General features: G+C 39.1%; 2 protein-coding genes across 5 annotated transcripts in view; one reads left to right on the top strand and one right to left on the bottom strand.

Moving 5' to 3' along the window:
• The window catches only part of MFSD6 (major facilitator superfamily domain containing 6), an 89233-nt gene that overhangs the window by 12511 nt on the left and 52632 nt on the right, over window positions 1-24090 (top strand). For 2 of the 4 annotated variants that reach the window (XM_054257349.2, XM_054257350.2), the window contains exons 2-3: window positions 12950-13071; window positions 14190-15768. In XM_054257349.2, the coding sequence (XP_054113324.1) occupies window positions 14243-15768 (1526 nt within the window). In that variant the 5' untranslated portion in view covers window positions 12950-13071; window positions 14190-14242. The remainder of the gene's footprint in view (window positions 1-12949; window positions 13072-14189; window positions 15769-24090) is intronic. The other 2 variants (XM_008999094.5, XM_035304233.3) reach the window with 1 other exon arrangement.
• The window catches only part of NEMP2 (nuclear envelope integral membrane protein 2), an 87814-nt gene continuing 84946 nt past the window's right edge, over window positions 21223-24090 (bottom strand). The window contains exons 9-10 of the transcript XR_004744533.3: window positions 22426-22508; window positions 21223-21357 (exon numbers count right to left, since the gene is read on the bottom strand). The gene's annotated coding sequence lies outside the window, so the exon portion shown is untranslated. The remainder of the gene's footprint in view (window positions 21358-22425; window positions 22509-24090) is intronic.

Below are 24090 nucleotides of genomic sequence, written 5' to 3'. Positions count from 1 at the left end.
CTGAATGTTTGAGTGTGGTGTGTGAATACCTAGATTCTAATGTTCACTTACAGTGGTTTCCCTGTGTCTATATTGGTCATAATTACAGCACTAGTTAGAGTCCAGCTCTGGGACTCACGTTTTGCAAAGGCTTTGAGAATGTTGGTCAGTAACAGTTGATGAGACAGGGCTAGCTGCAAAGGTTTGAGAAGTCCATTTCCCTGCTTTGCGGCTTCAGCCCTTGTCACTAGGCAACACTGAGTTATGATGGTCATGGCACAAGGAAGTGTGTCCCTTCTGTGGTATCCAGGGATTGTTTCCTCTTTATCACTGATAGTTACATCACTGCTATTTTATAGCACACATTATCATCTTGCTTGTAAATCTAACCTTTGGCAATTATTATTCCAAATAATATATTCGATCTTAGGGTTTCTTTATTCAAAAGTTGAATCATTTTTATACTTTTGTATATTTGTCAATAACTGGATATATTTTTGAGCAGATATATGTTTGAGCAGTTTTAATTTAAACATAATAAAAAAAAGCTATCAGTTTTAACAAGAATGATTTCATTGCCTCTCATTAATAATACAGAAACACCTGCTCTTTGAATGACTCAGTGTAGGTACTGGGAGGATAGCTTTCCAGGTTTTAGAAGTCTATGTTATATTTTCACAATAGTGGTATTGATTACTAACATTAGAGTATGCTAGGTGAGAAGACTTCTGCTTTCCTAATAAATAAACAAAAGCTTCCTTACCAATTAGGATTAACTACAAACCTGCAGTAGAGAATATTTCCCAGAGAAGATCATAAAGTTAATTTTGTGTATAATTTGGAATGTCTTCTTAATTCTGTTTTTTTTTCAAGTTTCTTTTTTTTAAAAAGCTTTAAGACTCAGACATTAAAAACAAAATATTAACTGAATTGACTCATGTTGATTGTCCATTGTCTTAGTTTGCTCAGGCTGCTATAACAAAATACCATATATAGACAGGGTGCTTGAACCACAGTTTATTTCTCACAGTTCTGGAGACTGAGAAGTCCAACATCAAGGTGCAAGTAGACTCTGTTCCTGGTAAGGGCCCTCTTCCTAGCTACCAGGCAGCCGCCTTCTCGCTATGTGGGTAGAGAGAGAGCTGCCTGCAAACACCGCATGCTCTCATTCATAGGTGGGTGTTGAACAATGAGAACACATGGACACAGGGAAGGGAACATCACACACTGGGGTCTGTTGGTGGTGGTGGTAGGGGAGGGACAGCAGAGGATGGGGAGGTTGGGGAGGGATAACATAGAGAGAAATCCCAGATATAGATGACAGGGGAATGGAGGCAGCAAACCACATTGCCATGTGTGTTCCTATGCAACAATCCTACATGATCTACACATGTACCCCAGAACCTGAAGTACAATAAAAAAAGGGGGGGGCATTAATGCCATCAAAAAGGTCCTCACTGTGTTCTGGGCATCTCAGTCTCTTAAGAAGCCATGACTTCTTGTCAACCTAATTACTTCCAAAAGGGGCTACCTCCAAATACCATCACTTACTAATTTTGGACGGGTTGCAGACATTCAGCCCATATCAGCCTCTCAATAAACAAAATTGCCTTTTACTTTATAAAGATTGTCTCATCCAGCATATAAATATTTTACTGCTCTTTGTACTTGTTCTGTCACTCCTTATGACAAATATAATCCACTTCATCCAAAGATGCCCTGCATTGGGATATACTTATTTTTGGTTTGTTTGTTTTTGTCTCTTATCCTGTGATTATACTTTATTTATTATGCTTTATTTCATAACTGTGCTTATAATGTGACTTCTCCATGTTTTGGCTCCTTTTCATCAAAATCTAAATATGACCTGAAAATATTTAGTAAAAAAAAATTAATGTCCTGAATTTAAACTAACAGTTTTTGTTTGTATTTTGAGATTTTAAATTCATATAAAAGTTACTGAATATGACATTTATATATGAGATACTGAATGTCATATTACAGGAACATTTCTGTAACAACTTTGCATTTGTTGATACTTGGAGAACTACTTAGCATCTGGACTTATGTTACCAGAGAAACCTTGTGTGACCTTATAATACTCAAAACTTATTTGCATAAGGTGGAGCAGAAAGAATATTTTGGGAGGAAGTCACTCATCAAGGTTTAAATCAATATCTTAATGTAAGAGATTTCCATTTTTTAATTAGCATATGGGCGTCAGTTTTTCATCATCACTTGGACAATTCAGGAAATTATGCCCATTTAAGAGGACTTTGTGGCCTTCTCTGATCTACTTGGTGAAGACTCAGCAGATGGTTTATGTAGGATAATTAATTAAAAGCCACTCTAAAGCCCCTGATTAGAATTCATGCAGTCAGACATTCTATAGATGCTCTAAAAAATGTTCAGTCAGTGATAGAAGGGTCTTAGTAGTTGGCTTTAATGTCTTTTGTAAAGACAAAACTCATATGACTGCATATTTCTTTTTTAGTTTTTATTTTTTAAATGAGAGTTACACATCTATGAAGTTAAAAAAAATGAACATGTTTACAAGGTTTATAACAAACCAAAACAAAAAACAGACTTCTGTGTTCTTTTTATTTCTCCTCCCGGAGGCAGCTACTTTTTCTGCAGTTATTTTGATATTCACCTAACGACTTCTTTATTTGAGACAGGGTCTGCCCTGTCTCCCTGGCTAGGTGCAGTGGTATGATCATAGCTCAGTGTGTTATGATCTCAGCCTCTTAAGAAGCCAGGACGGCAAGCATGCACCACCACCATACCCAGCTAACTTAATTTTTTCTTTTTTTGAGATGGAGTCTTACTTTGTCACCAGGCTGGAGTGCAATGGCACATCTAGGCTCACTGCAACCTCTGCCTCCTGGGTTCAAGTGATTATCCTGCCTCAGCCTCTGGAGTAGCAGGGACTATAGGCGTGTGCCACCATGCCCGACTAGTTTTTTGCGTTTTCAGTAGAGATGGGGTTTTACTGTGTTAGCCAGCATGGTTTCAATCTCCTGACCTCGTGATCTGCCTGCCTCAGCCTCCCAAAGTGCTTGGATTATGGAAGTGAGCCACCGCACATGGCCAAAAAAAATTTTTTAGAGATGGGATCTCACTATGTTGCCCAGACTGGTCTTGACCTCCTGAACTCAACTGATCCTCTTGCCTTGGCCTGCCAAAGTAGTAGAATTATCACCTGTATGTCTTTAAATAAAATTCTTGTATCTATATTTCTTGACTTTTAAATGTAGACATTATCTGGTGTCTTCCCACTATGGAAGAAACCACATTAACTCTCTTTCCTGCTGTTGACTCTAAACCTGCCCAACTTTCTCATTTCTCTGACTTCTCAATGTAGCTATAAGGCAGTTTTGGCTAGTTCAGTATTCATGTTTGCATTAGGATGACTGTGTAATCATAACAGAGACATCTAGTAAACTATAATTGTTTTTTTCTTTTTCTGTGTAACTCTGTTTTCTTGTAGTGTTCTGTTTATTTAACTTTCTCCGTATTTATCTGTTATTCATCCATGAATGTTTCACCAGCCATTTAAATTTCCTCTTAGGACGTTCAGGTATATTGGTATTCTACAGTGTCATTTTTCTGACAGTCTCTCCTGAAGCCTTCAGCCCTGTTCCCACTAGACTGGTTGCCCTTCGTGTCTGGTGCAAAGCTGTCATCCTGGGATCTCCAGTTCTATCATCCCTGTATTCCTATTGCTTCTCTCCCATGTTAGATCTCTTATTTCCTATATCCCATGTCTTACTTTTGCTTGATTTATCCTTTTGATCTGGTGGAACACAACCTGAGAAAGGGTACATAAGAGATACATTTTGTGAGAAATGAAATCACATATGTGAAATATCTTTATTTCATCCATAAACTCAAGTAATAATTTGGCTCCCTGTAGATTGTGATGTTGCTATTGAGATGTCTGAAGCCATTCTTATTCCTGATCCTTAGTATGTGCAATATTTTATTCTCTGAAAGTTTGTGAGGTAATTCGTTTGACCCAGTGTTCTGACATTTTGGTGATATGCTTTTGCTTGTGTCTAATTTTATCCATTGTGTTAGGTATTAGGTGGGTCATTTCACTCGGACAACTCTTATCTTTCAGTTCTGAGGCATTTTCTTGAAATCTTAAAATTTTCTCCCCTTAATTTTTTTTTCTGTTTTTCCTTCTTGGAGTTATTATTTTCTAGATGTGTGACTTCCTGGGAGATTCTATATTTGTCTTATTTTTTTGCCTATTTTCTTTTTTTCTTCATATTGAGTTAAGTTCTTTTGGTATTGTAGAATACTACAGTTTAGTGAGTTTTTTCAAAGTGAACACATCATGAAATAAAGCCCCAAATCAGAAAATATATTATGAGCACCCCAAACTTCCTTCTAGTCACTATCTCCCTTAAGGGTAACCCCTATCCTAACTTCTTTCAATTACACTTTATTTTGAGATAATTTTGGATTCACATGTAGTTGTTAGAAATAATAGAGCAATGTCCCATGTATTCTGCATCCTCTCACTTTTCCCCAGTGATAACATCTTGCAAAACTATAGCCCAATAGCACGACTGACATTGAGGTGGTCAAGATACAGAACATTTCTTTTTGTCACCACCAAGATCCCTTGTGCTGCCCTTGTATAGCTACCTTTACTTCCCTTCTGTCCCCACTCTCTTGTGAATTCCTGAGAATCACCTGTCTCCATTTCAATGATTTTGTCATTTCAAGAATGTTGTATGAATAGAATCATACAGTATGTAATGTTTTGAGATAGGATTTTTTCATTCTTTATAATTATCTGGAAATTTATCCCCGTTATTGCATGTATCCATTTTTTGTTCCTTTTTATTACTGCATAATATCCCATAGTAAAGCTGTAGTACAATTTGTTTGTTTGTTTGTTTATTAATTTATTTATTGAGACGGAGTTTTGCTCTTGTTGCCCAGGCTGGGGTGCAATGGCGCGACCTTGGCTCACCGCAACCTCCGCCTCCTGGGTTCAGGCAATTCTCCTGCCTCAGCCTCCTGAGTAGCTGGGATTACAGGCACGTGCCACCGTGCCCAGCTAATTTTTTGTATTTTTAGTAGAGATGGGGTTTCACCATGTTGACCAGGATGGTCTCGATCTCTTGACCTCGTGATCCACCCACCTCGGCCTCCCAAAGTCAATTTGTTTAATTAAGCCTTCCATCTATTGAAGGGCTTTTGGGTTGTCTCCACTTTTTGACTATTATGAAGAAAGCTGCTGTAAACATTTATATAGAGGTTTCTGTGTGAAAATAAGCTTTCATTTATCTGGAATAAATTCCCAGAAGTATAATTACTGGGTTGTATAGTAATCACATATTTAGTCTTAAACTGCTAAACTGCTTTTCTAGAGTGGTGTAACATTTTACATGCCCACCCACAGCGTATGAGTAATTTGTTAGTTGTGCCTCCTTATCAGAATTCAGTGTTGTCACTCTTTTTATTTTACCCATTCTTACAGATGTGTAGTGATATAGCATCATGGTTTTAATTTACATTTCCCTAATCATTAATGATGTTGAACACCTTTTCATTTGTATCTGTGCATCTATATCCTGTCTATCCTCTTCATGTCTTTTGTCCATTTTCTAATTGGATTGTTTGTTGAGTTTGAAGAATTCTTTATATATTCTAGAAACTAATCCTGTGCTGGAATGGTTTCCTAGTATTTTCTCACAATCTGTAGCTTGTGTTTTCATCCTCTTCGCAGGGTCTTTTTTAGAGCAAAAATTTTAAATTTTAATGAAGTTTAACAACAGTTTTTCCTTTTATGGATGCTGTTATTAGTGTCAAGTCTAAAAACTCTGCCTAGCACTAGAGGCTAAAGACTTTCTTCTTCTTTTTTTTCTAGAAGTTTTATAGTTTCAAATTGTATAGCTAATGATCCATTTTGAGTTAATATTTGTACAAGGTGTAAGACAGGCTGAGGTTCATTTTTTGCCCATGGATGTCTAATTACCTCAGCACAGTTTGTTGAAAGGTTACCTTTCCTCCATTGAATTGTTTTTGCATCTTTGTTAAAAAACAATTGGGCATAGTTGTGTGGATTTGTTCTGGGTTCTCTATTCTGTTACATTGATCTGTGTGTCCTGCTAATATCACACAGTCTTAATGCATAGCTATATAATCTTTTTCAAAACTGCTTTAGCTATTCATTTCTTTCCTTTTCTGTATAAATTTAAAAATAATCTTGTCTATATCTATAAAAATATGTTGCTGAGATTTTGATAGGAATTGTGTTAAACCTGTATATCAGTTTGAGGAGAATTGAAATTCATAAACATGAATCCATTTAGTTATCTTTTTATTTCTTTCATCAGCATTTTATGGTTTTAATCATAAGGTCTTGTACACATTTTGTTAATTTATACCAAAGTATTTCTTAAGCGGTTGTAAATGGTAGTATAATTTTGGTGTCCATGTGTTCATTGCTAGCATATAGAAATACAATTGATTGTTGTATGTTTATCTTGTATCCTGTGAACTTGCTGAACTCACTTATTAGTTCTAGAAGTTTATTTATAGGTTTCTTGGGATTTTCTACCTAGCCATGTCAACTGCAAAAGGGGACAGTTTAATTCTTTGTTTTCTATGTATGTGTCTTTTGTTTTCTTTTATTTCCTATTGCACTGGTGAGAACCTCCAGCACTGTGTTGCACAAGAGTGATGAGAGCAGACAGTCTTGCCTTGTTCCCTGTCTTAGAGAAAAAGCCTTCAGTCTCACCATTAAGTGCAGTGTTACCATGGTTTCTGTAGGTGATCTTTATCAAATTGAGAACATTCCCCTGTATTCCTATTTTTCTGAGACCTTTTATCATGAATTAGTGTTTAATTTTATCATTTTTTTTGCATTGATAGGCTTAAGTAATTTTTTTCTTTAGCGTATTAACATGGTAGATTGCACTGACTGACTTTCAAATATTGCATCAGCCTTGTACTTCTGGAATCAACCACACTTGGTCATGGTGTATAATTTTTTTATATATTGCTAAATTTTCTTTTCTAATATTTTCTTAAGGATTCTTGTATCTAGATTTATGAGAGATGCTAGTAGTTTTCTATTTTTTTGGACAGTCTTTTTTCTAAATATAATATTCTGCATTGACAATTCTTTTCTTTTAGCACTTATAAAAAATGTTTTGCCACTTCCAGTGTCCATGGTTTCTCAGAAATCTGCTATCATTTTAATTGATTTTCTCCCATTGGTAAGTTGTGTCTGTCTGCTTTCAACATTTTTTTCCCTGCCTTTGGTTTTCAGAAGTTTGACTATGATGTGTTTTGGTGTGGGTATTTAGTTTTAGGGTTATCCTATTGGGGCTGCTCAGCTTCTGGAATCTGTAGGTTTATGTCTTTTGCCAATCTGAGAAGTTTCCAGCCTTTACTTCTTTGACAACTTTTTCACCCCTTTTTTTCCTCCTCACCTTCCAGGACTATGATGACATGAACATTAGATCTTTTGTTACAGTCCCATAGGTCCTTAAGCCTCTGTTAATCCTTTTATTCAGTCTGTTTTCTCTGTTCAGATTGCATAATTCCTATTGTTCTATATCCTAATTCACTCTCATTAATCCCTGTCCCCTCCATTCTGCTATTAAGTGCACCTATTAAGATTTTTTTTATATTTTGGTTATTTTATTTTTCAGTTCTAAGTTTTCCATTTTTTCTTAAATATTTCTTTGCTGAGACTTTCAATGTTTTGTTTTGTTTTGTTTAAAGCATGTTTATAATTGCCTATTTAAGCATTTTTTAGGATGGCCTTTTAAAAATATTTTAGGCCGGGTGCAGTGGCTCACGCCTATAATCCCAGCACTTTGCAAGGCTGAGGTGGGTGGATCATGAGGTCATTAGATCAAGACCATTCTGGCTAACATGATGCCACCCTGTCTCTACTAAAAATACAAAAATTAGATGAACGTGGTGGTGCGTGTCTATAGTCCCAGCTACTTCGGAGGCTGAGGCAGGAGGATTGCTTGAACCTGGGAGGTGGAGGTTGCAGTGAGCTGAGATCACGCCACTGCACTCCAGCCTGGCAACAGAGGGAGACTCTGTCTCAAAAAAAATTTTTTTTTAATTCAGGGGGTACAATGCATGTTTGTTACATGGGCATATTGTATAACGGTGGGGATTAGGCTTCCAGTGTACCCATCACCCAAATATTGAACATTGTATGCAACAGGCAATTCTTCAGCCCTCATCCCCCTCCCATTCTCCCCACTTTTGGAGTCCCCATTATTTGGGGACACATTTGGAGTGTCTATTATTTCCAAATGATGGTTGTTTTTAAAGTTGTTTTCAGGTTTATTCTCACATTCCTGTCATCTCAGTGTATTGGCATCCATTAATTGTCTTTCTCCATTCAGTTTGAGATCTTCCTTGGTTCTTGGTGCGATGTGTGGTTTGTGATTGAAAACAAGACATTTCGGGTATTATTTTATGAGACTGTGGATCTTATGTAGACCTTCTGCTTTAGCTGAATTTTTCTGAAACTGATCTGGCAAGGTAAGGGAGGATGCCGCTTTATTACTGCCAGCTGGAGGTAAAAGTCCAAGTTCCTCACTCAGCCTCTCTACATACCTGAAGGTGAAAGACTTCATTAATGTGAAGTGGAGATTGGCATTTCAGCTCCCCAGCAGACCTTCTCACATGGCCTTCAGTGACACCCAGTGAGAGTGAAGGTTGGACCTCCTTATTGCTGGTAAAAACCTCCTGATTCTCTACTATAACTCCTGACATCACCCCAGTGGGGAAAGGTAAGGGTGCTTTGTTACCAACAGGTGGGTTGGCAGTTCAGGCTCCCCATGTAGTCTCCGCTGATGCTGTGGCCTCATTACTGCCTACCAGGGATGAAAGTCCTTGCTCCATCATCTTCTCTGATCCCACCTCAGTTGAGGGGTTGGGGTTCCCCATTATAGCCTAATGAAGGCCAAAGTCTAGGCTCTCCACAAGCCTTTGCTGGTGTGGGTAGGAGTGGGAATAGAGTTATGGTCATTTTTTCTGTGGTATTTGGCTACAGTCGAAGTTGTTACCTACAGTTTTCTGTCTTTCTAGGCTGCCCCTTTCCTGGTCCCTTAGATAGAGAGAGCAGGCACTTGTTGGGGCTTTATTGTTTGCACCCATTGATGTTTCTTGTTTCACTCATTCCTCTGTGTTTCTTGTTTCACTCATTCCTCTGTTGTTCCTCATTCATCTGTTGTTACTTGGGTACCAAGTCCCTAGCTGGTCTGCCTTTTTCTGTCTTGCAGAGTATGCTGTGTTTGCTTTAAATATTGTTGTCCAGGGTTTTTAATTGTACTTAGCAGAAGTGATAGAGAAAATTGTGTCTACTCCATCTTCCTGGAAGAGAAGTCTACCACTTTTTTTTTTTTTTTTTTTTTGAGACCGAGTTTCACTCTTGTCACCCAGGCTAGAGTGCAGTGGTGCAATCTTGGCTCACTGCAACCTCCACCTCCCGGGTTCAAGCTATTCTCCTGTCTCAGCCTCCCGAGTAGCTGGGATTACAGGTGCCCACCACACACCCTGCTAATTTTTGTATTTTTAGTAAAGATGAGGTTTCATTGATCTGGCTGGTCTCGAACTCTTGACCTCAGGTGATCCACCCATCTCAGCCTCCCAAAGTGCTGAGATTATAGGCGTGAGCCACTGTGCCCGGCCACATCTACCACTTTTAGTACCATAACTTAGTTTTTCCTGCTTATTCTTTTTCCATAAGTGGAATCATGTGCTTAATGATCTTTTGCTTCCTGCTTCTCTCAGTCCATATTATGTTTGTGAGATTCATCCTTGTCATTGCATGTAATTGAACTTTGTTCAATTTTCTCTTGCACAGTATTTGTATGGAACTACTAAATACTACAGTATTTGTATGTATCTGCTGTAGACAGGTTGCTCCTAGTTCTGAGCCATTGAAATTATTCTGCAGTGAACAGTTTTATAGATGTCTCTGGGTGAATATACATGTCTTTTGGTTATCATAGGGCATTACATTCAAGATAGTAGCTATTCCCATTTTTTTTTTTTTTTTTTTTTTTTTTTTTGAGACGGAGTTTCGCTCTTGTTACCCAGGCTGGAGTGCAATGGCGCGATCTCGGCTCACCGCAAGCTCCGCCTCCTGGGTTCAGGCAATTCTCCTGCTTCAGCCTCCTGAGTAGCTGGGATTACAGGCACGCGCCACCATGCCCAGCTAATTTTTTGTATTTTGAGTAGAGACGGGGTTTCAACATGTTGACCAGAATGGTCTCGATCTCTTGACCTCGTGATTCACCCGCCTCGGCCTCCCAGAGTGCTGGGATTACAGGTGTGAGCCACCGTGCCCAGCCTCGATCTTTTTTATTTTAGCCATTTTTAAAGCATGTTACATTACTGTATTCTGGTTTTAATGCTTTCACTGGAGATTAATCAAGTTGAACATCTTTTTATATATTTATTGACCATTTGTATTGGCTATTTTGTGAAATGCCTATTCAGCTTTTTGCTTATTTTTTCTATTGGGTTACCTGATATTTGCTACTAATTATTTTTTCTGTTGATTTTAAATAAGAAATCTTTTATATATCTGGATACATTATTTTGTCATATATATATATATATTTCTTCCTTTATATATATTAAGGAAGAAAAAATAATTGAACTACATTAAAATCACGAATTTCTGGCTGGGCACGGTGCTTCATACCTGTAATCACTTTGGGAGGCTGAGGCAGGCAGATCACCTGAGGCCAAGAGTTCAAAACCAGCCTGACCAAAATGGTGAAACCCCACTTTTACAAAAAATACAAAAATTAGCTGTGCATGATGGCAGGTGCCTGTAATCCCAGCTACTTGGGAGGCTGAGGCAGGAGAATCGTTTGAACCCAGGAGGTAGAGGTTGCAGTGAGCCGAGATTGCATCATTGCACTGCAGCCTGGGCAAACAGAATTTCTGTTCATAAGCTACCATTAAAGATTGAAATTGCAAGTCAAAGAGTGGGAGAACATATTTTTGTGAGATTTATATATATGTATATTTATATATATGTATAAATTTATATACAATTATATAAATTATATTTATATATAATTATATAAATTTATACATATATATAAATACAGTTACTCCTCAAAGTTAGTGGAAGGCCTTGCTAACTGTGAGCTCCTGTGTAGGGTCATTGGGTTGTGTTGTTTAGTTGGAGAGCCCTCAATATAAGCATCTAGAGGTCATTCCTCTTAAGCTAACCAGATTCTCTGGAGAAGAGGCTTCAACTTTCCTGCCTAGAGGATGGAAGTCTTGCTAGCCGCTTGAAACCTCCTGAGGGAAGTGGGATGGGGAAAGGGGCCAAGGCTCAGAATCCAGGATGTATATGTTCACTTGATGCCCTGCTTTCAGCATGGCACCGCTTACAAGTCTGCTTGGTGCTCTATGGCCAGTAAAATCTCTGTGTGTTTTTGTTTTTTAGAGACAGAGTCTCACTCTGTAACCCACGCTGGAGAGTGCAGTGGTGTGATCAAGGCTCACTGCAACCCCCGTCTCCCGGTTCAAGTGATTCTCCTGCCTCAGCCTCTCAAGTAGCTGGGATTACAGGTGCCTGCGACCATGCCCGACTAAATTTTTGTATTTTTAGTAGAGAGAGCGTTTTGCCAAGTTGGCCAGGCTGGTCTTAAACTCCTGACCTCAAGTAATCCATCCGCCTTGGCCTCCCAAAGTGCTGGGAATACAGGCACTTTGTAAATCTATGTAGTTTCCAAATCGGGTTTTTTCTTAATAGCTAGGATTACAAGTATGAGCCACACCCAGCCAAAACCTCTGTAGTTTTACTTTCCAGAGGAAAAAAACCTGTATTTGTTTGGGGTTTAGACTTTCGGTGTCAGCTCTATTTGAGCAGCTCCCCAACTGCCTCCCCCCAACACTCACTTTCTCTCTCTCTCTCACTTACTCACACATACACTCTTTCTCTTACTTACATATAAATCTAATATAGCTAACTCATGAGGCTTTGAGGGGTTCTAAGTAGTAAATTGTATTAGTTCTTGCTTTCCCTATAATCAACCAAGGTTTTAGTTTTCTCAAATCTACCAAGTCTTTAACCAATTGTTTACTTTCTGCTTTCCAGAATTTTATTTTATTGCTATCATGTGCCCCTTAATCTTTCTAGCTTGAATTTTGACTCTCTCTCTCTCTCTCTCTCTGTGTGTGTGTGTGTGTGTTTATTGTCATTTTAGTGGATTCAGGGAAGGATTCAAATGACATGTGTTTAATCTGCTCTCTTTACCCAGAAGTATCATATAATTTTTTACATTTGAGTCACAAGAAATGTTTCTTTCAATTTTGAGCTCAGGAATTAAATCAATTTAGAAAATAGATTTAAGGAGAAATTATTTGTTCTTTTCAGAAATTGATATTTTTATCTAGTAAAGAAAGTGAAAGAAGGCTGGGTGCAGTGGCTCACATCTGTAATCCCAGTACTTTGGGAGGCCAAGGCAGGAGAATCACTTGAGCCCAGGAGTTGGAGAACAGCCTGGGCAATATGGCAAAATCCCATCTATATGAAAATTAGCTGGACATGGTAGCATGTGTCTGTAGTCCTAGCTACTCAGGAGGCTGAGGTGGGAGGATTGCTTGGGACTGGGAGGTTGAGGCTGCAGTGCTGGAATTACACCACTGCACTCCAGTCTGGGTAACAGAGTAAGACCTTGTCTCTCAAAAAAAAGAAGAAAAGAAAAGATGGTGAAAGGAATTAACACATATTTGATGTATATACTCCTACAATCAGAATATGTTCATTTCAATAACGTAACTCTTGATGCACATAAGACTTTTTGACTCTTTTAATCATTCAATTTAATCTTTAATAGAAGAAAGGGAAATTCTGATGGGATGTGACATAGTTCCTATAAATTTATATTGCTAATCTCTTATATAAAAAACACTGTTTCTTTTTCTTTCCTTTTTTTTTTTTGAGATGGTGTCTTGCTCTGTTGCCCAGGCTGAAGTGCAGTGGCATGATCTCAGCTCACTGCAACCTCTGCCTCCCGGGTTCATGCGATTCAACTGCCTCAACCTCCCTAGTAGCTGAGACTACAGGTGCGTGCCACCCACCTGGCTAATTTTTGTATTTTTAATAGAGATGGGGTTTCACCACATTGGCCATGATGGTTAGATCTGCATAGGAGCACAAACCCTATTGTGAACTGTGCCTACAAGGGATCTAGTTTGTGTTCTCCTTATGAGAATCTAAGAATCACCCTGATGATCTGAGGTGGAACAGCAGTTCATCCCAAAACCATCCTCCCCTCCCCATCTGTGGAAAAATTGTCTTCCATGAAACCAGTCCCTGGTGCCAAAAGGTTGGGGACTACCATCTTAGAGCGTGTTTCCTGAAGCCATGATATCAGGGTTCAAATCCTGGCATTGCCACTTGTTAGTTAAACCTGACATGACTTATTCTTCTCATCTGTAAAATGGACAAGATAATAGAGCTATTGTGATTAATATGAATGAATACATGTAAAGATCTTTAAATGTTATCTGGTACAGAGTGCTCAATACGTGTTATCTGCTCTTTTTTTTCTTGCCATTTTCTTAAACTGCCATCTATAAAGCGCATCTGGAGAACTGTACATAATATATGCAATGCAAAGACTACTTCCTTAGCAGGATATCTTTGTCATGGCTCCAGTGAGCAATATAGTTGCAACAGTGCTGTTGGCTTCCTCTTTCTCATTATATTTGTGGTTGTGGTTAAGTGCAACCTGTTTTTCCCTAGAAACAGAATAGTTTTGCTATCTTTACTTTCTAAAGAACTCTAGACTTCATGATGCAGTGGATTTGTTTGAACAGTAAAATCAAGAAACTATAAACAGTGTTTATTTTCAACTCTCCGTATTTGGTTTAGACATAATCCCTATCATTTGTACATTTTTTCTGGAAATCAATGAAAAGACTGGGAATGAATCTGAGCTGTAAACCTGCCATTAGAAGATGTAATTAATCAGTCAGTGGCCACAAAGAGTGTTCGATTTTTTTAAGCTATTTTTCCTTACCAGTATTGTGTGGCTGCAAATGGTAAATGATGAGAATTCTCTCTGGCAATTATTATATTAGTTACAGTTTGTAACTACTTAATTTCCTGCAAGATGAAGTTCTGCGTTTACATGTTATGATTTTCATTACTAAGCCATCTTTTATATTTTACTTTACAGATCAACAATACAAATTCTGAAGGTTGTGAACTTGCTGATGGTGGTGGTAAGCCATGGCCGATGACAAAGTTGCTATCTTAACGGATGATGAAGAGGAACAGAAGAGGAAGTATGTGCTTGCAGATCCCTTTAATGGTATTTCCAGGGAACCAGAACCACCTTCGAATGAAACACCTTCCTCCACAGAAACATCTGCTATTCCTGAGGAGGAAATAGACTGGATAGAGAAACACTGTGTTAAAATAAACAATGATCTTCTGATTTCCAAGGTCTTTTATTTTTTCTTTTACTCTGCCTATGGCTCTCTCTATCCCCTTTTGCCTGTGTATTACAAACAGCTGGGAATGTCACCAAGCCAGAGTGGACTACTAGTAGGTATTCGCTACTTCATTGAATTCTGCAGTGCCCCCTTTTGGGGTGTAGTTGCAGATCGCTTTAAAAAAGGCAAAATTGTCCTCCTCTTTTCTCTTTTGTGTTGGGTTTTATTCAACTTGGGCATTGGATTTGTCAAACCTGCTACCTTGAGATGTGTACCAAAGATTCCCCCAACTGCTCACCCCACCAATGCAAGTCACCAGTTAACTATCCTGCCAACGAATTCTTCCTTTACCTCTTTCCTCACCATATCACCAAAAATGCGCGACAAAAGAAGCCTGCTTTTGGAAACAGTCTCAGACACTGTTGCTTTGCCAACAGCTCCAAATAAGAACAGTGAACCCACTCGTCAGCTCCAGACAGATGAAATTACTAACCATATGATGGACTTGACTTTGAACTCAAGCACAGCAACCCCTGCCCCCCCAGGAAATGTAACCAAGGAGACAACCACTGTTACCGTCACCACCACCAAATCTTTACCTTCTGACCAAGTCACGCTTATTTATGATCAACAGGAAGTCGAAGCTATATTCTTGGTGATCTTGGTAGTAGTCATAATAGGAGAATTTTTCAGTGCCTCTTCTGTCACAATCGTAGACACAGTCACACTCCAGTATCTGGGAAAACACAGAGATCGTTATGGGTTGCAGCGCATGTGGGGCTCCCTGGGCTGGGGCCTGGCGATGCTGTCTGTGGGCATCGGGATTGACTACACCCACATCGAAGTGCTCATTGACGGAAAGGGGTGTAAGCCCCCTGAGTACAGGAATTACCAGATCGTCTTCATCGTCTTTGGTGTTCTCATGACCATGGCCTTGATCGTTGCCACTCAGTTCCGGTTCCGCTACAACCATTTCAAAAGCAATGATTCTAAAGGGAAAGAGGTGGAGATCCCGCAGGTGGAAAGGAACAACTCCACAGAGTCCTCTGAGGAGACGCCAACCACTGCAAGCCACTCGCAAGCCTTCAACTTTTGGGACTTAATCAAGCTGCTCTGCAGCGTGCAGTATGGCTCGGTGCTGTTCGTGGCTTGGTTCATGGGTTTTGGATACGGCTTTGTGTTCACCTTTCTCTACTGGCATTTGGAAGACCTGAATGGAACTACAACCCTCTTTGGTGTCTGTTCAGTCCTGAGTCATGTGTCTGAGCTGACAGCATATTTTTTTAGTCACAAGCTCATTGAACTGATCGGCCACATCAGGTAAGAACATGCTTACTATTGCTGCCTCCTCAGCAACTGAACTTTATCTTTTTATAGTTTATAGCGTCCTTCTACTACATTTTAAAGTATTGTAATTTGTGTTGAGGGTAGGGTTGGAGTGGAAATGGGGCTTTCTGTTTCTCTTCCTCCTCAAAATAGAAACAAAAGGAAAGGAAGTCATGAACCTGGTTGGATTATCTCAAATAAACAAAAAATGGCTTCCTGTGTTCTCCCACCCCTCAGAAAAGACCTATAAGCTACCTAGCTGTGTGCCAGGAGACCCTCACAGTAAATGTTTTCAGGTATAAGAACACCGACTCAGTAAATATATTATTCGATGGAGAGTCCACCTGTCTTAGGTATTTATGAAGCAGAACTTAAGTAGATAAAGTGGATTGTTTTAAGCCTTTATTCTCAGCCACTGCTGACATAGATAAAGCCTGAATATATGGCATCTAAAGATGTCCATTATATCTAATAAAACTGTGATATAACCCACCATAATCCCTAATTCCATGATATTACGTGGATGAGGCTCTTAAGTATTTTTTGTTTTGATTATTACATGACTCCCTGCATTTTTGTCTACCATGGAGACACAGGATATTTAAAAATCTTTCTTCCACCTAAAATTTCCCATGTAATTCTTTTAGTCATTAAAAAAAATCTATAGGACACAGTGGCTCACACCTGTTAATGCCAGCACTTTGGGAGGCTGAGGCAGGTGCATCACTTGAGGTCAGGAGTTCGAGACCAGCCTGACCAACATGGTGAAACCCCATCTCTACTAAAAATACAAAAGTTTTCTGGGCATGGTGGCACACACCCATAGTCCCAGCTACTAGGGAGGCTGAGGCACAAGAATCACTTGAACCCAGGAGGCAGAAGTTGCAGTGAATTGAGATCACACCACTGCACGCCAACCTGGGCAACAGAGTGAGACTCTGAAAAAAAGCCCTATAAGTGCCTAGTGTTTCTTGTTGTGTACTGTTTCTCACCATTAATGTGTACCTTGCTCTTTAGAGATCTTTCTACTCTGTTGGCTCTAAATGTGGAGCCAGCTCCATTTAAGCATTCTTTCCTTACAGAAAAGTATGACATCTATTCCTAAAATGTGAAGTTGCTATAACTAAAAGAAAGCAACCATATGTGTTTGTGGGTATTTAAATCTGCTATTTCTATAAGAAATTAAGAGAAATAGATAATGGCAATGTTTGACAAACTTTATTTCCTTTCTATTAACTGAAGAAAATGTTTCCTAATTTGAAGTTTCAACCTAGAATCAATCATTTCTTTAAACAGTTGTGATTCTTTTTTCTTGTTGGGTTTGGTTTTGCTTCAGGAGGTGGTGGTCTGTTCCTTCTCTTTCTCAGATCTTTGAGCCCTTTGTTGTCACTAAACAAAGTCAGGCACTGTATGGATGTGTCCTGGACCCACAGAGTCCCTGAGGCACATTTTTCAAGACCATTCCAAAAGAGAGCCCATGTAACATTAAGGACTCAGAATGTCCTTTAACTTTGTCCACACCGTGTTTAGATTATCTGAGCTGTTTTAATTGACCGAGATGAATCAGATGCTTCCCTTCAGCTTGGGCAGATGAGCAAATCTCACCAGTTAATAGTGTCTTTAAAATCACTGTTATTCATTCCCAGAAAGGTACCCAGTTAGATCTTACCAATGAGTGGAGTTCTTAGACATCATTATTTAATAAGTCAATAGCATGAGTTGAACACTGACTCACTACAGAGTATGTGTTTAGGTTCTATTTTCAATGAAATTGTTAGGTTTTTTCCACATGCTAAGAAAAAAATGGTTCTCTTCTATCTTTGCCTTTTGTCTGAGGTATATGCAGCATTTTCATGATAAAATCCTAGTGGGTTTACTACTTCTTTTGGCAAGCTTAGACTTGTGTGTTTCTTTCCTAGTTACTCATTATATTAAAACCTACAGTTCACGTAACCTTAATTTTCTGGTTTTATGGACAAAAGCATCTTCCCTTTCTTGTTTAATGATGTGATAGAAGAAGATGGCTCTGTGGCCATATTGCTCCCAGAAGTCTGTGGAAATTCCATCAGTATGTGGTCATTTACCTCTTTTGAATTTTAATTCTGTCCATTAAAATGTATTGATTATTTTAAATGCTTTAAAAAGAGTCTGATAGCTAAAATGAGATGGTGTCCACATACTTAGGTAGAATGAATATGTTCCTTTTAGTGAGAATTTGGGGAGCTCAGTCAGGTGGTATTGGTTGTGATTTGGGGGGGTTAAACATTCCATTGGAAGAATATCATTCATTAAGTAGTTAGTAAAGAGAAATGATCTATGAATTGTGAGCCGTGATACATTGTGTGGAGGATCGCAGAGGTAGATCTGCCCACAGCCTTTATACATGCATGTATTTTATTTCAGCACTTTGTACTTGTCCTATTGAAAGTTTGCTTTTAGACTGGCTAGCTATGTGCAGAAAGCAGAAACTGGACCCCTTCCTGACACTAAAATTAACTCCAGATGGATTAAAGACTTAAACATAAGACCTATGTTTGTGTCCTTTTTAGGGACATAAAAACCCTAGAAGAAAATCTAGGCAAAACCATTCAGGACACAGGAGTAGGCAAGGACTTCATGACCAAAACACCAAAAGCATTGGCAACAAAAGCCAAAATAGACAAATGGGACCTAATCAAACTCCACAGCTTCTGCACGGCAAAAGAAACAGTCACTAGAGTGAATCGGCAACCAACAGAATGGGAAAACATTTTTGCAGTTTACCCATCTGACAAAGGGCTGATATCCAGAATTTACAAAGAACTCAAATAGATTTACAAGAAAAAAGCCCATTCAAAAGTGGGCAAGGATATGAACAGACACTTTTCAAAAGAAGACATACATGAGGCCAACAAACATATGAAAAAATGCTCATCATCACTGGTCATTAGAGAAATGCAAATCAAAACTACATTGAGATACCATTTCACGCCAATTAGAATGGTGATCATTAAAAAATCGAGACAACAGATGCTGGAGAGGATGTGGAGAAAAAGGAACACTTTTACACTGTTGGTGGGAGTGTAAATTAGTTCAACCATTGTGGAAGACAGTGTGGCAATTCCTCAAGGACCTAGAAATAGAAATTCCATTTGACCCAGCAATCCCATTACTGGGTATATATCCAAAGGACTATAAATCGTTCTACTATAAGGACACATGCACACGAATGTTCACTGCAGCACTGTTTACAATAGCAAAGACCTGGAATCAACCCAAATGCCCATCGATGATAGACTGGACAGGGAAAATGTGGCACATATACACCATGGAATGTTATGCAGCAATAAAAAACGATGAGTTCGTGTCCTTTTTAGGACATGGATGAACCTGGAGACCATCATTTTTAGCAAACTGACACAAGAACAGAAAATGAAACACCGCATGTTCTCACTCATAGGCAGGTGTTGAACAATGAGAACACATGGACACAGAGAGGGGAGCACTACACACTGGGGTCTGTTGGGGGAAATAGGGGAGGGACAGTGTGGGGTGGGGAGTTAGAGAGAGATAGCATGGAGAGAAATGCCAGATATAGGTGAAGGGAAGGAAGGCAGCAAATCACTCTGCCACCTGTGTACCTATGCAACTATCTTGCATGTTCTTCACATGTACCCCAAAACCTAAAATGCAATTAAAAAAAAAAAGTTTGTTTTTAGGAGTTGGCACTACCATATATTTGCAGACATTCACAAATTCTTCATCTAGAGTAATAATAAGAAAAATTCACACCAGAAAATAGTTTTTTAAAGATAGCACGTCCAGTTAGTTTCACAATATAGGCCCAGTTTTTCAGAAACTGATCTGTCAGTTTAAACAAACCTACACAGAGTATCTGATTTCTGATTTTGACCTTGGATTTTGTCCTTCTCTGGAAAGTGACTTTCTCAGGCAAATAGGATAATGCTAAATATTTCCACTTTTAAAAATAAATTTCTTTTGATTCAAAATCATAAGACTTTGGAATTTATAGCAAGTATATTTTTAGGGTATAAATGATTAACAAGATATAAATATACCTTAAGGTGTCTTCACCCTGCTTAATGTTTTAGCAGCCATGAGTAGGATTGTAATCAAAATACATCACAGTAAATCATTTGTAAATTTGTAAATCATTGCTTTCCAATGTTAGGCCATCTCCTATGTTATTTGATTTAAATTTACTTACATTTTAAGGGACACAGAAAAATCTATTCAATCTGTGACTTTGCCCTGAAATTCTTACACTCAAGGTCAGTTTTGCCATGCAAAATATTATCCAGAGGGGATGACATTAGCTATTGCTATCCATCAGTTACTACTTAATGGTAGCTAAATATCCGAATGAACTAGCCAGTCAGCTAGCAAGAGGAGGAACTACCTGATGCAGCTGGCAAGATGAACACAAGGCTTTCCTGATGGGACGCTGCAGGATGAACCAGAACAGAGAGCGAAATGCTGGGCTTTAGCACAGCCGAGGACACATGGGAGGTAGCACATGATAGTCTTGTCACTGGAGGAATAGCAGTTAAGTATTGTAAGGGGGAAGAAACTCTGTAGCTGGGGCATTTAAAGAAGATCATGCCTACATTTTTTTTTTTTTTTTTTTTTTTTTTTTGCTTATCGTCTTCCTTATTTCTACTCACCTCTTTGTGCCATCTTTGTTGCTCTTAGACCCACAGGCTCTCAGATCCTCTCCTTGCCCTGTATAAAAGGGTGCTGATTTCTGTAGGCAGTGTTTCCCTGGGTCTGTTCTCCTGTCTTCTACCTGGGTTTAGCTAATGTATTGTTTCTCAACCATTAAACTCACCAAGACAGCTTTGAAAGCTCCTAATGTCCAGGCTGCACCCAGACTAATTACATCAGTCTTTCCAGGGGTGTACCCAGGCATTCAAAGTTTTTACAGCTTCCTAGTTAATTGTAGTGTGTACAGCCAAGGTTGAGGACCACCAGGCTAATGAGAGGCATAGGTGAGGGGAGGACTAGAAGTGAGGCAGGGGGAAATAGCAGGACATTTACGTCTCTCTTTCCAGCTTCATATGGCGTGTTTGTGTAAGATTTGGAGATGGTTCCCTCTAGTCCTCTTTCTGGCCTCTGGTAGTTTACTTTCGTGCATGTGCTAGTTGGTACTCAGCTGAAGACTTGAGGGGAAGCTACAGATCTCTACAGCCCTCTCTGTAGCTGTCTTCACTTGGACACTCTGTCCTGCTTTCCAGACTCTCAGCCTTGTCTCCTCAGCTCTGGAGACCTCTGTGAGCTGCTGCATCTCACCTGCGCTCCACCCACTGTGGGTGACCCTGAGCTCCAACAACATTCTCTCCTCTCTTTATTCTTCTGTCCAAGGCCATGGAGAGGCTGCCTGTGGTTCTGACTTCCCAGATCTTCTGTCACCTACCTCTTCTGTCCGAGGCCATGGAGAGGCTGCCTGTGCTCTGACTTCCCAGATCTTCTGTCACCTACTTAACCAAGCCCCTGAATTAAGTCAGAGTAGTGCCTGCCTCTGATGAGATCCTAACACATACACCACTCTTCACTGCTTTCAAAGACTTCTGATGGCAATTGGCACTGTGAAGAAACAGATTAGAAATAGAATAACTCAATTATTGATTAAAAAGCAAAAAGATGGTGTACCTTAAATAACCTTTTCCCCCTTCTGATTCCTTAAGGGAGGATTAATTCTTCTTTACAAATGGTTTTTACCACAATAAAAATGTTTTAAAAGATGATTTAATTCTCATAGAATAATGAACTCTATATGCTCTACAGAATGAAGTATTACTCTGTATTTAAAAATCAAAATCCTAGACATTTGTTCAATTTAGTTGAACAGTTATTTAGGCCCAAAGAACCCCAGATTAGTAGGATACAGGGGCTGAAATACTAAAGGAAAGGGTGTTGGAGAAAACAGGAAAGGTTGAGGCCAGATGGATGCTGGGATCAGCAACCTGAATTTCTTCTGGAGGCAGTAGGGAGCCATAGCAAGTTTCAAAGCAGGGATGGCCATAGATTTTCACATGTCCCTCCCTGCTTTGAACCTTGCTGTGGAGGGTAACTTTGAAGTCAGGAACCCACTGAGAAGGTTCTTAAAATAGCCTAAATAAGAGATGGTACAGGCCTGAACTGCAGCAGTAGCAACAGAAATTGAGGGTAGGAATTTGGGAGGTAAAACTGACAGAATTATTTGGATGTGGAAGTAAGGTAGAGAACCCCGCATTTCCAGCTTGGTATGGCATTCCAAAAATCTAATAGGAAATTCAGAAAGGAGATGTAGCATGGGGTGGGGGTGTTTAGTGTTTTGCTTTTCGTTTAGTTTGAAATTGAAACATCTAGATGGGAGGCCTAGCAGACAGTTGACCATTATAAGCCTGAAGCTTATTGAGGAGGTTAGGACAGGGGATGCAGATTTGCGATAGTTAAAATCATGAATGTTGTGGGTAACATGAACAAGGAAGTCTTGTGGTCTAAGAAGAGAAATGGGCTGATGAAAATCAGTTATAATTGTCTCCAAGATATTATTTCAGGTTTCTGATTTATTGAAATGTTGGTCTGTGCTTTATTGCTTAAAGTAAGTATCCTTATGCTTGAGAATATTTTGTGTTATATGGAATTGTGTCATTGCAGTATTACTGTAACCTTCAGCAGCAACTGACTTTCTGAGCACCCCGCCAGTACCATCACCTGAGCCAAGTATCCTCTGTGGGTGTTCCTAGGTGGGCCTAAGACATAAGCAAAGGAGAGAAAAATAAAAGGAGCAGGACTTTAGGGATCACATAGTGGTTATGAGCAGAGGTTGAGTCAGATTGCCTGGCTCTGCAACTTGGAACCATATGGCCTTGGATAAGTTACAGAACTTTTTCATCTCTGTTTTGTTATCTGTAAATAGGGATATTATTAGTAACTGCCTCTTAAGTTTTTTTATGAAGAGTAGATGAGATAAAACATGGCAACTGCTTCAGCAATGACCAGCATATATTAGTAGTTCAGCTTATTTTACTTTTTTCTCTCAATCTTCTGATATATTATGCTGTTTATAACTACAAGACCCATTGAATCTGACAAAAATACAAGTTGACAGTACAATATCAAAAGTGTACAGATGATTAAACCTGCAAGGTCAAGATGTTTGTGATTTTCAAAATAACTAACATTTCCCCTTAAATGTATCTTAGTCAAATTGAAATTGTTCTGCCCAAATTTGTGAAGACCATAGATTGTCAAATGGAGTTATATTAAATCAGAAGTGCACTCCTGATACAGCCTTTATATAATAGAATGTTTTGTTCTTATAAACAAAGATTGTCTTCTTAAAGATTAGTCTAGTCTGGGTGTGGCTCATGCCTGTAATCCCAGCACTTTGGGAGGCTAAGGCAGAAGGATGACTTGAGCCCAGGAGTTCGAGACCAGCCTGGGCAACATAGTGAGACCCTGTCTCTACAAAAAATAACATTAGCTGGGCATGGTGGCACATCCCAAGCTACTTGGGAGGCTGAGGTGGGAGGATCTCTTGAGTCCAAATGGAAGTCAAGGCTGCAGTGAGCTGTGATCACACCACTGTGATCACACTGTGAAACAGGGTCTTGCTTTGTCACCCAGCATGGGTGGGTGACAAGAAAAGAAGAAAAAATGATTAGTCTAATTAAGTTAATCGGTACTGGAAAATAGAGTACTTCTATGCTTTCAATTTTGTAGGGTATGTATAAAAAAAACTGGTGATTTGATGTCATCTGACTAGTTAATGAAATAAAAGGTAATAACTTTTCTTAGCACTGGTGAAATGACACCTGTTTGGGCTGTGTTTTCTTTGCCAGAGCAGTACACTTAATTGACTGTGGCTTTAAGCCCAGTGTATGAGTATTCTTGGTCACTGCCCAGTTTTTCACAGAGGTAGGAAGATCCCATGTGGAAGCCTGGAATTCTACAAGCATTGTAGAATATCGTTTAGCTACAACATCAGTGTCAGTTTTTAAAATGTGAAATAGATGAGCGCTCTGTGGCAGTGGAAGAGGAGTTTACTCACAGTGTTTGAGGAAGGTGGATTGCAGATTTAAAGTGGCTGTGTGTTCCTTTCTTTTGAATTATGGTTCTATGAAGTCATTCTCCAGAACTCAGTTTTTTGGTTTTTGTTTGATTGTGTTTTTCATTTATTATATAAAAAGTACGATAAAGCACGTGCGCACACACACACACACACACACACAATTTCATTTATTATATAAAAAGTGTGGTAAAGCACATGCACACATACACACATACATTCACACACACACACACACACACACACATACACACACACACAGC

Source organism: Callithrix jacchus, chromosome 6, assembly GCF_049354715.1.
Source record: "Callithrix jacchus isolate 240 chromosome 6, calJac240_pri, whole genome shotgun sequence".
Lineage (NCBI taxonomy): Eukaryota > Metazoa > Chordata > Mammalia > Primates > Cebidae > Callithrix > Callithrix jacchus.
The sequence above is the reverse complement of the archived record's forward strand: the minus strand, read 5'-3'. Positions and strand labels throughout refer to the sequence as shown.